General features: G+C 53.7%; 1 protein-coding gene across 1 annotated transcript; it reads left to right on the top strand.

Annotated features, from left to right (window-relative positions):
- Positions 1–13,732: 13,732 nt before the first annotated feature.
- On the top strand, positions 13,733–17,871 carry LOC128839380 (fibrinogen-like protein 1-like protein). Its single transcript, XM_054032328.1, has 3 exons — positions 13,733–13,804; positions 15,277–15,387; positions 16,720–17,871. Exons 1-3 carry the CDS (start codon positions 13,762–13,764, stop codon positions 16,809–16,811), a joined length of 246 nt encoding a protein of 81 aa, XP_053888303.1. The 5' UTR covers positions 13,733–13,761; the 3' UTR covers positions 16,812–17,871.
- Positions 17,872–18,320: the final 449 nt, after the last annotated feature.

Here is an 18,320-nt window from a genome sequence, read left to right as displayed (position 1 = left end):
CCTCAGTCCTTTGTTCAAAGCTTCAGCTTGTAGCAAAGTTCCTCCAGAGGTATGAAGCAGGATTGAAGACAAGATGGAGATGAGGCATTAGCCTTATATAGTCTTTTCCAGGTGTAAGAACACCTCTTTGTTCTTACTGTGGAAAATTACAGCAAAATGGAGTCTGGAGTCACATGGGCAAGTTCCTGCATACTTTGCTGAGACTCAAAGCATATTTGCCTTCTCTCAATGGGTCCATTGTATAGCTGATGGTCCTTAATGGGCCATCAAGCAGGCTAGGCAGAGCTAACACCAGTTTGTCTGGGATGTCACCCAGCAGCATAGCATAAGTTTGAAATACAGACAGTATAGAGCCAATATTTATAACTTCAATTACAAAATTGATACACACATATAGACAGCATAATCATAACCAGTAAACCATAACCTTGTCTTAGACACCCCATTTGACCCCCTTTATACAAGATTTGGGTGCCACTACAGGAGCTTGGTTGCAACAATGATCTATATGGTCCCAGATTATATCAATAACGTCACACCCCCAACGCAAAATTGATGCAGGAAGGGATGACACAAACATCACTGACTGAATCCCAAGAGCTCCCCATCCTTGAGTTTATTTCACTACGGCTAGTATTGGGGTTAGAAGCCATATCAGAGTATAACAGAAATGGTTTATCAAAATTGTGTTCAACAACATGATTGAACCTCTTTACAAACTCAAGGTAAAACTTGGTTAGAACAATAGTGGATTGGATCTGCTCTGGCAGCATGGTTCCTGTATGTGTCATGTGACCTTGCCAAAGAAAACAGCTAAAGAAAACAGCTACTTTATTCATACAAGCTCGGGCAAATGTTTGGAACCCAATTAACATCAAATAAATGCAGATATTAATGATGTTTATAGTACAGGAATCTTGGCATTTAGCCTTGAAAGCAATATGGTAGTGTGCCTTAGTTTCCCTTCTCATACAGCACATTAGGTCTGGAATGTCTTTTCTCCTGTGAAAAGTTCCAATACTGTTTATAGGCATCAACTGAAACATCAGTATAACAAGGCCTTTTAACATAAAGTGTGTTTTCATGTATTCCTTTTAACATGTTCAAGGGATTTTCCAACAGATTAGGAACATTGTACATTCTTACAGTTCTTGGTAATAGCAACACATTAGTTACAAAATCACCATTAGCATTAATAGGGTTACCATTCGTCCGGATTTACCCGGACATGTCCTCCTTTTGTGTGCTAAAGGTGGATAGAAAGCTGGCTAGATCGTCGGGCTCAACGGGTAGTGATCAATGGCTCCATGTCTAGTTGGCAGCCGGTTTCAAGTGGAGTGCCCCAAGGGTCGGTCCTGGGGCCGGTTTTGTTTAATATCTTTATTAATGATCTGGAGGATGGTGTGGACTGCACTCTCAGCAAGTTTGCAGATGACACTAAACTAGGAGGCGTGGTAGATACACTGGAGGGTAGGGATCGGATACAGAGGGACCTAGACAAATTAGAGGATTGGGCAGAAAAAAACCTGATGAGGTTCAACAAGGACAAGTGCAGAGTCCTGCACTTAGGACGGAAGAATCCCATGCACTGCTACAGACTAGGGACCGAATGGCTAGGTAGCAGTTCTGCTGAAAAGGACCTAGGGGTCACAGTGGACGAGAAGCTGGATATGAGTCAACAGTGTGCTCTTGTTGCCAAGAAGGCTAACGGCATTTTGGGCTGTATAAGTAGGGGCATTGCCAGCAGATCGAGGAACGTGATCGTTCCCCTTTATTCGACATTGGTGAGGCCTCATCTGGAATACTGTGTCCAGTTTTGGTCCCCACACTACAAGAAGGATGTGGAAAAATTGGAAAGAGTCCAGCGGAGGGCAACAAAAATGATTAGGGGTCTGGAGCACATGACTTATGAGGAGAGGCTGAGAGAACTGGGATTGTTTAGTCTCCAGAAGAGAAGAATGAGGGGGGATTTGATAGCAGCCTTCAACTACCTGAAGGGGGGTTCCAAAGAGGATGGAGCTCGGCTGTTCTCAGTGGTGGCAGATGACAGAACAAGGAGCAATGGTCTCAAGTTGCAGTGGGGGAGGTCCAGGTTGGATATCAGGAAAAACTATTTCACTAGGAGGGTGGTGAAACACTGGAATGCGTTACCTAGTGAGGTGGTGGAGTCTCCTTCCTTGGAGGTTTTTAAGGCCCGGCTTGACAAAGCCCTGGCTGGGATGATTTAGCTGGGAATTGGTCCTGCTTTGAGCAGGGGGTTGGACTAGATGACCTCTTGAGGTCCCTTCCAACTCTGATATTCTATGATTCTATGATTCTAAAAATAGCGTCCGGGGGGAATTTGTAAAGCACTCACAATGTCCGGGATTTCCCCCTCCCCCGGCAGAGCGAGCGGCTGGGAGGGCTGCAGGAAAGTCCCGGGCTGGTCTCCGGAGCAGCTTCCTCCTCCCACCCCCCCCTCCCTGCATTCTGAGCCGGCCGGCAGCTCCTCCTCCTGCAGCCCGCTCCGGCAGCCCTGTGCAGGGCCAGGGACCGGGTTTTGTGTTGTGCTGGGGAGCTCAGCCATGTGTCCGGCTGGCACAGAGCCCAACACCCTGTTCTGAGCAGCAGGGTAAGGGGGGGCAGGAGAAGGGACAGGGAGGTTCTGGAGGGGGCAGTCAAGAAATGGGGGGGGGCTTTTGGAGGGGAGTGGAGAAAGTTTTGGGCAGTCAGGGTACAGGTAGGGGGTAGGGTCCTGGGGGGCAGTTTGGGGGGGTCTTAGGAGGGGGCAGTTAGGGGACAAGGAACAGGGAGTCTTAGGTAGGGGGTGGGGTTCTGGAGGGCAGTTAGGAGCAGGGGTCCCAGGAGGGGGCAGTCAGGGGACAAGGAGCGGGGGGTAGGGGGCTGGGAGTTCTGGGGGGGAGCTGTCAGGGGGCAGGAGTGGGGAGAGGGATCGGAGCAGTCAGGGGACAGGGAGCAGAGGGGTTTAGATGGGTTGGGAGTTCTGGGGGGGGCTGTCAGGGGGTGGGGAGTGGTTGGATGGGGCGTGGGAGTCCCAGGGGTCTGTCTGGGGGTGGGGGTGTGGATAAGGGTTGGGGCAGTCAGGGGACAAGAGGCAAGGAGGCTTAGATAGGGAGTGGAGTCCCGGGGGGCAGTTAGGGGCAGGGGTCCCAGGAGGGGGCAGTCAGGGGACAAGGAACGGGGGGAGGGTTGGGGGTTCTGGGGGGGCGGGAAGTGGGAGGGGCAGGGGCGGGGCTAGGGCGGGGCTCCTCCCGTCCTCTTTTTTGCTTGTTGAAATATGGTAACCCTAGCATTAACAACAAATCCATTGCAAGTGTCCATCTACAATTATGGTTGTCATGCCACACCTTTGGCTCAATACCATTGGAGTTTGGGCATTTTAGGGTTAACCTGTTGCTTCCCTTTGCAAAATTCAGTTTTCTCTTTCCTCCTTGTCCTGCAGGATCAAACCCTGATTTTTCTTGCTTACCAGAATTCACTGGCTGATGGGGTGGGCTCTCTGTGCTAACAGCTATTAGCAAGTCCTTCCCCTCCCAGCCAGACAAGTAATTTGCATTACCACAGACAGAAGCCAGTCCACCAGTTTTCATATTCTTAACTGCTATCATTTCCAAGGCTGGACTCTGTCTTAAAGAGATACCACACAAATCCAAAGAGTTTGAGGGTGAGAGTTTGCTTGCTCTCCCCTGCATCCTCAAGCATTTAGCCATAAAACTGTTCTGCTTTGAAACACCAGTAACCAAATCTGTCCTCAGACCCTCAAGCACAGACTGCTCACTTAAAGAATTAGAATGGAGACATTCCTGTTCCAACACCATTGTCTTCCCAACAAGCTGGCCAAACACAGCCACTTGGTTATAGGGTTGCTCAACTTTCTTAACAGCTTTTGCTCCATCTGAGACCTTCTTAAAGCTACCCACACTGGATCTTTCGAAAGGAAAGTCAGTGGATCCATTCACAACAGAAAATTTCTGGCTGTTAGGAACCGAAACTTCCTTTATTAAATCACTCTCACACCCTTCAGTTTCAGGGAACTGCTTGCACAGATTACCATGAGGATTCCTTTCCCCAGGAGCTTTTCTAAGCAGCAAATCACCCCTCACAGAAATTTTGCCCTTACCCTCTTCACCTAGGGCTTGCTCTAAAGGAACACTTTTCTGAGCAACAACAGACTTTTTCTGGGTCTTACTTACATCCAGGATCACCTTTGGCCCATCAGGCAGATTTCTACACAATCCCCTTTCAGGCAAACCCATAGATTTCCTAGATAAAATGTTAGAAACATTTCCCTTCCCTTTGCCACACACAAGTTCAGGAATCCTTTCCTTCTTGCTACAAGTTTCCACACCATCAGTAGATAACACAACCAAATCACCTTCATGCTCTCCTTGTGCCCTGGCTAGGGTATTACCCGGATTAGACAGAGTTGCTACACCCTTTACCAACCACACACTAGCAATAGGCAAAATATAAGCACCAGAATTGTCTGGTCTCTGGGATTTTGCTAAGACACTAACTGGATGCAACTTAGTTACAGTGCCATCCTCCCCAGCAGACACAGACTTAGGACCATTCCCTTCCTGGGCTTTAGTTGAATTCAGAACCAATTCTGAGACAACTGCACTATTCTCAGCCATCACAGGCTGAAAGGCACCTTCTGTCTGCTCCACAGACAAAGAAGAGCTGGAGACACCTTTTTTACCAGACACCCAGCTCGGGATTTCATTTCCCTTGTCCCAGCACACTGGGCTGTTCACAGACAACTGCTTGGAGACTGAGGTAGCTTCCTCCATAGGCAAGTCAATACCCCTGACAGATACAGGCACATTTCCTTCACTATCACTATTCTCCACACAGGAAACAGCTAAGGTATAGGGACATTCATCTTCCACTATCCCTGCCTTCCCAAACTGCTGACTAAACAAAGCCATCAGCTCACAAGGCTGCCCAGGCTCCTCCAAACTTTTCCTGCCTTCCTCTCCTTTGTCCCAGCACACAGGGCTGATTAAAGACAAAGACTGGGAGAGTGGGGCAGCTTCCTTACCAGGCACCTTGCCACTCCCAACAGATAAACTGCTCTTACTACACTGAGCCACTGCCAGCAAATCACAGTTACCCTTTTCAGGTTCACTTTTGCAAGCTGTACTAGCCACCAATGCATCACCCATCCAAAATCCCCCCTTTCCTTCCTCAGTTAGGACTTCCACTTGACCATCCACTTTAATCTGCTCCAGAGAAACATTTTCCTGCCCAATAAGATTTTGCTGCTCTTGATTTAACTCCAGATTCACTTCTGAGACACTAGACTGACATTCAGAAACTTCATTTACAGACAAATAGCTCTTCTCAGACAAACCTTTGGAGCAACCCTCCCCAGGCAAATGTGCCCACAATAGACACAGGTTTAAGAGCATTCCTGTCCTGTGACTGACTACCTGGACTGAACAAAGCTTTAACATTTTCCCCAGTCAAAAGATCCTTAGGCAATAACTTTTTTACACCAGCTATAACTTCATGCTTAGCACCATTCCATTCAAGGTGGATTCTGGCTAAAGGCACACGGACAGTAAACTCATAGAGGACTACAACATTCACACTCTGATTTGGTAAATAATCTTCCTCTTTGACAAGATCTGCTTTAACCAGAGTGATGTTAGAAGCCATCATTTGCCCTAAACAGCTTTTACCATTGACTTTTACATTCTCTGTGAATTTTTCATTACCACTCCCATACAGAGCATTGGCACAAGTTATGGAGCCACTCTTTACTGAACACACAGTAAAAGCATTTACATAAAAGGTGGCAGAATTGGGGTACATTTGGTTACACCCAGACAACTGCTCAGAGTTATACAACATACCAACATTGTTATAAACCGGACTTTCAAGAGGATACAATTTCTGCTTTTCTTCCCTTGCTTTTTTGACTTGGAGCTGAAATCTTTGCACTTTTGCCTCAGCTTCTAGTTCCTGCAATCGAATTTCTGCCAGTCTTTGTTCATGCTCAAGTTGAAGTTTACTTGCTGCCTTTTGCTTTTCAATTGCTTCTGCCTTCTGATCACTGGCCATTAACAGATCTCTCAGTTCTTGATTTGTAGCTTTCTTTCTAAAGCTTATCCCCTTTTCTGAACACAAATCTTTCAGGGCTTTTTTGTCAAGGCCCTCATATGCTCCTTGCTCACCCATTGCAACTGCTCTTTAACCAACCAAACTCTCAATCCCAAAATTCAAATTTGGATAATGTGGGGTTTTGACCCAAAGCTTAATTGACCTGGTTCTGTGGATCCTGCCGACTACGCCACTGTGACGATGCGGTTCTGGCGGAACCCAACTGAGAGTGCCAACTCAGGACAAATTGCTCAAATAGGGCAGTTACAGCCCAAGGCTGGGGTTTTTTCCACCTCTAAGGCAAACCAAACCAGCCAGACTAAGAGGACTTCGGTCTCACCCCACTGGCTAACCGCAAGTCTCACAAGCAATCTCCTTAGACACTCCAGTTTCCGAGTATTACCACCAGTGCCACTCGTTATGGGGACAAATGATTATGAAAACCAATACCCCAGTAAAAGAAAAAGATTCTCCTGATCCCAAAGGCCCAAGCCCCAGACCCAGGTCAATATACAAATCAGATCTTACCCACAAATCACGCTGTTGCCAATCCTTCAGAATCTAAAATCTAAAGGTTTATTCATAAAAGGAAAAAGATAGAGATGAGAGTTAGAATTGGTTAAATGGAATCAATTACATACAGTAATGGCAAAGTTCTTGGTTCAGGCTTGCAGCAGCGATGGAATAAACTGCAGGTTCAAATCAAGTCTCTGGAATACATCCCCCGCTGGGATGGGTCCTCAGTCCTTTGTTCAAAGCTTCAGCTTGTAGCAAAGTTCCTCCAGAGGTATGAAGCAGGATTGAAGACAAGATGGAGATGAGGCATTAGCCTTATATAGTCTTTTCCAGGTGTAAGAACACCTCTTTGTTCTTACTGTGGAAAATTACAGCAAAATGGAGTCTGGAGTCACATGGGCAAGTTCCTGCATACTTTGCTGAGACTCAAAGCATATTTGCCTTCTCTCAATGGGTCCATTGTATAGCTGATGGTCCTTAATGGGCCATCAAGCAGGCTAGGCAGAGCTAACACCAATTTGTCTGGGATGTCACCCAGCAGCATAGCATAAGTTTGAAATACAGACAGTATAGAGCCAATATTTATAACTTCAATTACAAAATTGATACACACATATAGACAGCATAATCATAACCAGTAAACCATAACCTTGTCTTGGACACCCCATTTGACCCCCTTTATACAAGATTTGCATGCCACTACAGGACCTTGGTTGCAACAATGATCTATATGGTCCCAGATTATATCAATAATGTCACACCCCTCCTCCTAGAGCTGTGCAGTAACCAGAACATTACCCCCGCGAGGAGAGGGTTTCGGAGACCCTGGGATCTTGGGAGCCAGGGCTTCTCTCGGCAGCCTGGAAGCCCAGGCCCCCCATCAGCCTGTCAAGCAGGTGGGCAGGCGGGCGAGCTGGCAGGGAGCCAAGCAGCTTTCCGTGCGAAACCTGCCTACTTTCTGTCTGAAGGTTTGTCCACATCGACGTGTTCCCACAAAACGTTTGGATTTTGACAAGCTGGCAATTTCTGACGGAAAAAGGGTTCCACTGGCAAATTCTGACCAGCGCCTCTCCTGACCGCACAGCTCCCTGCATCTTTGCTGAGCGTGGAATCAGAATGGACTTGACACAGGTGGTTGTGCCCTGGGACGCTATCTCAGCCCAGCTCCCCCAGTGCTCCGGCGCTCACATTCTCCTAGTGGTGACGTCTGACCCTGGGGAGATGAAAGGCCTCTGCAGGTTGTTTCCTGCAGTGTGAGCTTTGGCTGCAGGCTTCTGTCCCGAGCCATGGCACGAAGGAATCTGTCTAGCCAGGCTGGGCGTCCTCCCTCATCTGTGGTCAGAGGTCACACGGGCCCTTCCAGTGACCAGGTGGCAGCATCTGGCCCTGGGAAAACAGACATCTGCTGTGTGCTCACCCCAGAGATTTCTTTCTTTCTGCAAACTGAAGAGGCCTCTCTCCTGTAGCCTCAGCAGAGGCTGCGAGGAGGCCAGCAGGCCCGGTGGCCCCCCGCAGACTGGGGGAGGCCCTGACCAGTAGCTCTAAAGGCCAGAAGACCACACAGGACAGGTGGGGAACGGGAATGTGACGTTACGTTGCTGTTCCATGGTTCCTTTCTCCTCAGCTGAAGAAGAAACTGAGCCCTGAAGCAAGGCACCAGACTGGCTTGTCCGTGCGGCTGACCCAGTATTCACCAGAGGGGGGAGAAGAAACAGAGAGGCTGGTGGGTTCCTTCTTCTAAAAAGAAAACAAATCAGAGCATGTTTTTACATCCGGCTTTTGACTCCCCGGCCAACGAGTGTGATCATCCCAGGTAGAAAAGTCAGCCTGTAATGCCCGGCTCCTGCTGGCTGCTCCGATGGAGACTCCACTTCCCCTCTCCTCCCCGTAAGGCAGGGGAACTGCCAGCCACTGCCTGGTACTGTCTGCACCCAGCAGCAACACTCCTCTGCCTCCCGCCGCCCTCTCCTCTGCTGAGGTCCCCCGTGCCCTGCCCTGGCACCCTCTCTGCTATGGGGTCAGACACGTGGGGAGAGCAGGGCAGGTCTGTGCCCTCAGCCCCGGGGCTCTCGCACAGAGCTCTGCCCGCAGGCCCAGCCCTGAACATCACGGCGTCAGAGGAGCTTCTCCCACTATCACGGCAGCTCCTCCTGTTGGTGCCCAAAGCCCGGGACTCGCACTCAGCCCCTGAGAGCAGGGCCGGCTCCAGGCACTAGCCGACCAAGCACGTGCTTGGGGCGGCATCTGGTAAGGGGCGGCCAATCTTGGGGTGGTGGGGATTTTTTGGATGTGGGGAGTTTGGTCGCTGGGGGTGGGGTGGGTTGTTTTTGTTTCATCGGCTGGGCGCATGGGGGGCACTGGGGGGGTGGGATTCGGCAGCAGTGCTCCGGGGGGGGGTGTGGCGGCACGGCGGGGCGCTCCGCGGGGGCGGGGGCGCTGTTTGGCAGCGTGGCTCGGCGGTGGGGTGTTTGGATGTGCGGCGCTCCGCGGGGGGTGGGGGGGTTCGCCGGTGTGGCGTTCCGCGGGGGTGGGGTGTGTTTGGCAGTGCACCGCGGGGGGGGGTGTGTGTTCGGCGGCACTCCGCAGGAGGGGGTTGTGTTCGGCGGCGCTCCGCGGGGGGGCGGGAGGGGGGGTTCGGCTACGCAGCGCTCCGCGGGGGTGGGGTGGCATCGCGGTGCCGAGGGCGTGTGTTATGGCGGCGCTATGGAGGGTGGCACTCTTTTTTTTTGCTTGGGGCGGCAAAAAAATTAGAGCCAGCCCTGCCTGAGAGTTGGGAACGTTGCAGCACAGCACAGCCCCGGCTGCTGGGAGAGGAAGGGCACCCCACCTCCCTGGCTGGGAGAGCTGCCATGATCCCCCCATCTGCCAGCCCCAGCACTGTCCTCTGCACACAAACCCTAGCCTCTCCCCTGCCCCCCACATCTCCCTGAGCCTCCCTCCTGCCTCCCTTAGCCTCCTTCCTGTCCCCATCCCCCTGTACCCCCCTCAGCCTCCCTCGGCTCCCCACACCCCGGCCCCCTTAACCTTCCCCCACATTCTTCTGCCCCCCGCCCCCACATGCCCCTGCACCTCCCTCAGCCGCTCTTATATCCCACATGATCACCTCCAACCCCCTCAGCCTCCCCTCTGCCCCATCCCCATGCCCCCCTCAGCCTTCCCCCTGCCCCCCACACTCCCTGGCCCCCTCAGCCTTCTCCCTGCCCCCCACACCCACTACCCCTGTCAGCGTTCCCCCTGCACACTCTGTCTCCCTCATGCCCATATCCCTGTGTCCCCCTCAGCCTGCCCCCTATCCCTGCCCCCACAACCCCCTGCAACCCGCTCAGCCTTCCCCCCACATCCCCTCACAGTCCCCATGCGCTGTCCAGGCCCCTCACAGTCCCCATGCGCTGTCCAGGCCCTGAACCATGGCCTCAGCCAGTCTGCCTGTGGGCTCGGCTTCAGCCTCCTGGAGCCCAGCGGGAGGTGGCAGCCAGTGTCAGGAGGGCAGCCTGCCTGCCACATGCAGACAGAGCGTGGGGCCAGACAGAGCGTGGGGACGGGGCGGCCCTCACGCAGGCCTCAGCCCCGCTGGCAGCAGTGGGAGATGGCGCCATTTTGATGAAGGGACAATTGGCGCCTTTGGCCACGTTTCCATGGGACAGGTGAGAAGCCCCCACAATCCTGAGTCACAATCAGAGCGTGAGGGCGGCCGCGCTGCTGCCCCTGTTGTGCATGGGGTCGGCCCAGCACGCCCAGCTGATGGGGGTGATCCTGTCACGGACTGTGGGGGGACTCAGGGCCCTGCACCCCCGGCTTCCTGCGATTCACCATGACTCTCAGCCAGCCAGTAAAGCAGAGGGTTTATTTAGACGACAGGGACACAGTTCAAGACAGGTCCCGCAGGCACAGAAAACAGGACCCCCTCAGTTAGGTCCATCTTGGGGTCCTCGGGCACCCCAGCCCCCTTGGGAGGTCAGAGCCCTGTCTCCCTCCCAGCCATTCCACCAGCCAGCTCCTGAAACTCTCCCTTCAGCGACCCCTCCCACAGCCTTTGTTCAGTTTCCCGGGCAAAGGTGTCACCTGGCCTCTAACCCCTTCCTGGGTTCTCATGTTACATGCTCAGGTATTCTCAGGTCAGTCTCCCATCCCCCAATGCAGACTATCCCAGCCACACTCCCCTGTCAGCATTCAAAGACCACAGTAAGAACAGTCCCAGTTCGTCAAAGATGCGTAGCCAGAATCAGCCAGAATCCATTGGAAGCTGCTTTACCAGTTTGTTGGGGCAGCCCGACTTATGGGGTCGGCTGCAGCTGGAATTCGGGGTGTGCGGGCAGTGGGGAGGAGGCAGCATGAATTGCATGTGGGAGATTCATTCTTTGTTTGTGTGACAGCACAAACTCCCCCTCATCCCAAAACCTGCTCCCCAAATGAGCAGACTGGAGCACATCACACTAAGCAAACTGGTGCCACGTGCAACAAAATAAACAGGTCCCATCTCGTGTCCTTTGTTGCACATTTCGATGGCGTGTGCCAGGTGCTGGCAGGTTGCAGGGTCGAGAAGCGTGCATGCGGGTGAACCGCCTGGGTGCTCTTTTCCAGTACTATACGGACGGGGAGCTGTTCCCTCTAATGCACCAGTTCCTGCCCCCTGTATCCCAGCCAGAGAGCTGGGACACAGAGAGCAGCTGCCTTGACAGTCGCTGAATGAATCCAGTTTGATCCTCTTCCCTGTGGGACAGATGCAGCAGCAGCGCGGTCTCGATCCAGCCCATCCTACTCAGGTATCTCCTTACCCGGCGCTGACCTGTCGGGACAATGGCGGGGGGATGGGAGGTTCAGTCTCTGTAACCCCACGTGCTAAGCAGGGGTTAGTGATACCAAATGGAACTGAAAGTCCGAGGGGGGTGGGGAGAGGGGTTCCCACCGGTGTGTGGGTTTGGTGAAAGGCGCCTACAAAACGTTGGGTCTGCCCAGTGCTTAAAGACAGAGCTGACTGGACTCAGCTGGAAGTCCTGGTTTCTTCTCAGTGATCCCTAGAGCTGAAAACACTGTGAAGCCGGTTTCCGTGGGCACCATAGAGCCGGTGCTGTGGTGAAAGACAGTACAGGGGGGAGCAGCAGCGAGGTTCCCCCTAGCCAGGGAAGTCACTAAGAGCTGGACTCACTCCGGGCTGGAGGCCCCTCACAGCATGGCATCGCAGCTCCAGGCAGAGACGGCAGCATGGAGCAGCAGTGGTGCAGAGCAGAGGCAGAGGCATCCCTGGCACACCCCTTCTCTCCCTGGGGCAGGAGCCGAAACCCCCCCCGAACCCCCCCCTGAACTCTCAAACTCTGCTGAGCTGGGCCCATAAACCGGGTGAGGGGATAGCAGAGGGAAAATGGGAGGGGTGTGCCAAAGGGACATTTGTCCATTGGACTCTCTCACCCCAAGCTGGGAAACTGAGGCAAGGGGCTGCTGCCCAATGGATTGTAGGGCGGGCGTTTCACTCACAGTACACATACCGCTGAGTCACTCTTGTGATGGTTTCCCCAGTTCATGCTGCGTTTCTTTCTCCTCTAAATAAAAGTTCTCATGTGTTAGACTCAGACTCAGCGCTCGCGACGGGGGAACAGCTGCCTGTTAGGGGCGTGCTGGTCAGTTTCCCAGATTTCTGGGAGGGGCGCTCCAGCTGGTTCTGCTTTGCAATGCTAAGAGGAACCCCGAGATCCTGATTCTCGTCCTTGTCACTGCCAATACCACCTACCACCCTACACCCCCATCACGTTCTGCACAACCCCCGTTCCTGCCATCTCCTCTGGCTTGATCCTCTCCATTTAGTGCGTCCTTCGTCTGGAAGGCCGATGATACGGTAATGCCGCAGAGTCCCACTGAGAAATTAAATCCCTGGCTCACACCTGCCCGGCTTCAGAAACGTTGGCATTCTTGGCGAGGAGGGAGGGAGCCCAAGAAATCTGGTATCTGCGGTAAATAAAGGATGGGCAGACGTTACGGTGGGGGCTCCCTCCCTGGCCACAGGCCTGACTTGAGGCCAGCAGTTGAAAAAGCAAGATAAGCTGGGTGTGGAGTGGCGCTTTCCCCATAAAGGCATGGAGCCCCGGCTCTGGTTTCTGATGTGGAAGTGGGACGCTTCAGGTTGCTAACTCGCCCGCTCACCTGCAGCCTCGGGATGGGTGAGTTTTATTGAAATGCCCAGTATTTCACACAGCCTGGAGATGTAGGGCCAGAGCCTGGTGGTGGACACCAGAGCCCCAGGCGGTGTGGGCACGTGGGGGAGGTGCAGTGGCAGGGCAGGAAGGAACGTGCCCAGACAGACGCAGTAACTACCGCATAGAGAGGGGCAGCCTGCACTCCTCTCAGTGCCGCCCCTCAGCCCGGGCAGGTGCACAAGGGGGAGGGGAGCCCTGGTGCATCCTCTGCTTTCCCGACCTGCCTGGCCGAGGCACAAGGGATGGGGGTGCAGTGAGGTACATGCTGCTTTTCCTTTGAAACGGAGCAGCATTTCCCCCAGCAAGTGCATGCTGCAGCATTAGCCTGGCTAGCTAGGAGTCTGGCAGTGCCTCCTGGTGGGTAAAGAGTGCCCCCGGGGCCATGGGGTACCAGGAGCCTGGCGGGGATCCCCTGCCCAGCGCTCTGCTGGACCCTAGGCAGGAATCCTCCCGTCCTGCCCCAGGTACCTTTGGGCATTGGGGCCAAAGTACTTTAGAACACAAAAGAACTAGCATAAACCATGTTTTAAAAAGGGGGAAACTGAGGTATGGTGCAGTGTAATGAGTTTTCCAAGGTCAAAGGTCGAACTCAGGCCCTCTGTGTCTTAGACTATTACAGTGTGTGAACGGCTGCTAGCTGGCAGCGTCCCCGCTCCTCTGGGGCGTCAGGAGAAGGGGAGGCGTGTTTTCAAGGATGAGTGACTCCAGATTGTTATTTCACTTCAGTTCCAAAGATTGTAGTTCTGGCTTGTCAGACTCACTGAAATCCTTCTCCTTTAAAGCTTTAACCCTTTGCCTGCCATGGGGTTATGCCTCTCTCCTCCCTCTCACTATGATACCTGAGATTGCTGGCAGCGTGTCACAGTTACTTGGGCTGTGACATTGTCTGAAGAATTTGGGGTCCAGGCAGCTCCAAAAAGAAGGTGTTTCCAATGAAATCTGTCTGGGGATGATGTCTGGGCAAAGTGTTTCCATTGCAACAGTGTGTTTCGGTGTGTCGTTTACACAGTGTTCTCTCTCTCTCTCTAATTCATTTGCACGTTTGTATCACGGTCACTTTTGGGGTTAGTTGTGGACTTTCTAACCTTGCAACACCACATGAATACAATGATGGCTGACAGAAAGCACGGTGCCAGACTCCAGTGTGGCTTTAGCCTGTTCTGGTTTGACACACACACACACACCCTGCCCGCCCCGTCCCACCCCACAAAAAGCTGCCATTTTGCAACTCTCATGGGCCGGCAGCAGCTGTAATCAAACTTGGGACCTCTGGAGCTTCACACGTGAGCCTCTGCTGTAGGGTTCTAAACCTATTTCCCATTGGGGGCTGCATATGCCGTGCTCTGTGTTATGTGGGCTGTAGCTACACAAGATGTAATACCAGGGCCGGGATAGATATACCTGGGGGGGGCGGGGTGAATGAGCCGGTTTCTGTCCAAGAGTCTGGATTGCTCTGGGCTGCTGATCCCGGCAAGGTCATTGTGAATCCCTGCGCTGAGTGCTGAAGGTGGCCTGGGAAAAGCATGTGTGGGGAGGGGGAGGGGTGTCTATGTTAATCCCGGCTGAAATAAATGGCCACGCCCTTGCTAGGGCAGCGCTTACAGTGCACCCCTCAGGGACCCGGCTCCATTTTGAACTCTTTTTGGCCAGGACTGTGGCCCCTGACGACTCTGCCCACTTTAAGCCTGGCCTGAGCTGGGCCCACAGAACAGCTGCAGTGTCAGCAGCGTGTCCCCCTCTGGGCTGCTGGGCTGCAGTGCAGGGGGCAGCATGCCTGGCGTGGGGCACACAGCAGCTCTGTGCCCTGGGCCCCTCTCACCTGGCGCTCATCTAAGGGGGGCAGAGCCCTGCTGGAGGCTGCCTAGCTGCTGTCTCTGTGTGGGTGAGCGGGCACTGCCCTCCGGCTGGTGGTAGTGACTGTGGACGGGGGGAGCTGGGACAGAGGGGGTTGCTCCGAGCAGCACTCCCCTTGCAGCGGTGCAGCGCGGGGAGAGAGGCAGCAGCTCCTTCCCCACCACAGGGAGCGCTCCAGCCGGCCCTGACCCGCCCGGGACCCGGGAGCCAGGCCATCGGAGCTGCAATCTTTGAATGGTTTTTACCATGCAGCTGGGTCCCAGCTGTGTGCTAATCAGGCCGGCTGCAGAGACGGAGACAGTGGCCGGGCCGGGGGAGAGGTGAATGGTGGGCTTCACCCCGTCTCCAGAGACTTGGGCCCACCCCCTCCATGCTGGGCCCCTTTGAACATCCAGCCATGTCCTGCGGTGCCTACCTGGGAGCTGAGCTCTTCTGAAAATCTGGCCCAGTAGTTGAGCCCTCTGAAAACTCTGGCCTTAGCGTCTAAGGGTAACATTTTCAGGAGTGGCTAAGTCACTTAAGTGCCTAAATCCCAGTGACTTCTAGTGGGATTTAGGCACTTGTGAAACTCTCTCCTGGTCTCATGTCCAGTGCTTTCTGTCTCCTGCAGGGTTCCAGTCCAGCTCTCTCCTGCTTCTCCCTGCGCTGTCCATGATGGCGCTCCTTTGCGTAGCCCCCGTGCAGGGCAACGGGGCCCTGGCCCACAAGAAGGTCGAGAGGGGTGAGTAGAGAACCCGTCGGAGAGCTTCTATCATCTGCCATATCCGAGATCAGGGCATTGTGGGCCTGATTCTGCTCCTCTCCCCCATGCCGGGGTCACCCCTAGATCCACTTATCCACTGAATGCACCTTCCAGCCCCCCCGCCAGCGCTGGGCCCAAAGAAACGCTGAGTTCTCCGAAGGGATCGCAAGGCCGGCCTGCGCTAGTGAGCCCACTACTCCCATTCACAGGCCTCCAGCGCCTGGGAAAGGGCCAGCCGGGTTGGGGGAGGTGCTGCTCGACTGGCTGTTTGCTTTACACAGCTTCGTTATCCCTTTCTCCGGTAACGGCTGCCAAGCCCCCGGCAGTGACTGAAGAGCGCTGGTGCCAACCGCAGGGCAGCGTGTGGGAACCAGGCACCCCCCCCAAATTGGCTGGGAGTTCTACCCTTCCATCTCACCAACTCCTATACTAGGGCTAGCCCCGGCTAACAGCTGGGGATCTCTCGCTCATGCCTAGAAGCCTTGCCCCCAGAGTCCAGGCAGCAGGGAGAGCCAGTTCCTCCTTGTCAGGGGTTTTCATTCCCTTCTCCCCACACCTCCAGCGGCTCTGGGAGCTGCTCAGGGGCTTGCCCAGGCAGGCCAGGGGCCGAACCAGCTCCAGAGGTGGCCCTGAGCCCCTGCCCCCGCAGAGCTCAGCAGCTCCTCCCCCTCGGCTCAGCTATGGGGGAGGGGCACACAGGGGGATTGTCTGGGGGGTAGGGGAACTGGGGGGCTCAGGCTCGAGGGAGGACCCTGGGGAGGGGAGGGGCAGTTTCCACCCCAAAGACAAGCCCCTCGATAGGATGTCTGGAATTTTCAAAGGCGCCACAGAGAGTTGGGTGCCTAAATCCCACTGAATTCCAATCACAGTCGGGTGTCAAACTCCCTTAGGCTCTTTGAAAACTCCCATTTAAATTATCACTGATGGGTTTCATAATTAACATTCCCTGAGATGGATCTGGCAGCGTCTCCCCCACCCTCGCCAAACGATTTCTTCAGCAGTACGGACTCAGGAAGGATACAGAGCCTTGGTTTACACTTGATTCATCTCTTCAAGGTTTTTTCAAAACCAGCAGAGCAAGAAACGATTCTTATTTTATTTTATTGGTAAAATGAAAGTGTAAGATCTGGAGTCGGATTCTTTGGCCAGGAATGTTCGGGGCGGATTCTGTGGCTGTAGTATTGTGAAATACACAGGACCTGCCTCTAAAAACCCAGCCTCCAGTTACCCCAGGCTGATTTGATCGAGCTAGCTAGTGCTCACTCCCCCACCCCCACCTGCCCCCTTCACCTGATGTTCGTGGCATTTCAGGGTTCCCCAAAGACTGCAGCAACATTCCCAGGGACAGCCCCAGTGGGGTCCATGTCATCCAGCCGGCAGGCTCTCCCCCTCGAGTGGTGTGACATGGACACCGAAGGCAAAGACTGAACCGTTGTCCATGTTCTTACAACTTACAACACAGAGATCACCTGGAAGGAGTCCTGGAGCACCTACAAGTACGGCTTTGGGAACGTGCAGCAGGATTACTGGCTGGGCAACGAGTACCTGTCCCTGCTCACGCGGCAGAACACCTACAAGGTCCACTTTGTGGTGGAGGACAAATCCAACAACACCCGCTACGCAGAGTACGACATCTTCAGTGTCGAGGATGAGCCCAGCGGGTACCCGCTGAGGCTGGGCAGGTACTCTGGGGACGGCGAGGACTATCTCACCACCTACCACTCCAGCCTGGGGGAGCATACACGACAACATGAAGTTCAGCACGACTGACAAGGATCAGGACCAGACCAGTGGGAATTGCGCAAGTAGCTATGGAGGCTGGTGGTACGACAAGTGTCAGAACGTCCTGCTCAATGGGAAAGGCTACATCTACTGGGCAGGGTTCTGTAAGAGTGGGGAGTGCAAGTCTTCCCTCATTCTGGTTAAGCCAACAGACGTGTGCTGGGTCCGGCAGGAGGAGCCCATCCTCCTTGGGAGCCCGCGCCACTGAGAAGGGGAGACAATATTAGATCAGACATGGAGCGCCATCCCCCACCTAATCAGTGCAGTCCCTGCAATGCCTCCACTCTGCTCACTCCCTTCCTGTTGGCCTCTGCACGGTAAATCCCCTGGAATAAACGCTGAGAGCTGACGCCCCCGGTGCGTTCGAATGACACGAAGAGTGTGATTGGTGTGTATAACTGGACCCCCGCTTCCACTCTGCCTCGCTGGAAGCCATGTCACTCACTACGACTTTAGACCCACATTAACCTCTGCTTCTCCCAGCCCTGCCACTGCCCCTTGGCATTAGTGATCAATGAATCATGACACTGGATTTCTAGCAACTGTCATTGAGCATTTAAATGGGGGATGACTCAAAGCCAGGACTTTACATCTGAATCCTGCATGTATTAGCAGTGGTGAGTTTGGGTTCAAAAACCTGCCCTCTGTGTTTTTAATAAATATGGTTATTACATGAGAAAACATTGCAACAGTAATTAGTTGCTGATGAACCACTGAGATTAGATAGACGTGCAACGAAACGACACAATAAAGATATTGGTGTCCCTCTTCAACCCAAGGGGCTAGTCAAAGTTTGGGGCCCTGGGGATGTTCCAGTGGGGAGCAGAAATTGGCAGTGGAGTCTGGTAATTTTTTGACGTCTTGTTTATTTACAAGGAACATACAGAGTCCTGCTTCTCCAAACACAGCAGGAACCAACAGCAGGGATTAGCCTCCCTGCTCTCAGTTCCAAGCCTCTTTAGCCAGCACCTGGCCCAAAAGCTCTCTATGCTCCTCCCAAGATGTAGTCCTGGCTGGTCCACTGGCAGGGGTGAAGATGGGGGGAATGTGAAGGGGCGTTGCCCCCCCCAAAACTGCATCTTTCCATTCCCCTCCTGACCATGGCCCTTCAGTGCATCCCCAGGACACAA

This window comes from Malaclemys terrapin, chromosome 6, assembly GCF_027887155.1.
Source record: "Malaclemys terrapin pileata isolate rMalTer1 chromosome 6, rMalTer1.hap1, whole genome shotgun sequence".
Taxonomy (NCBI): Eukaryota; Metazoa; Chordata; order Testudines; family Emydidae; genus Malaclemys; species Malaclemys terrapin.
This window is presented reverse-complemented; position numbering and strand designations above follow the sequence as displayed.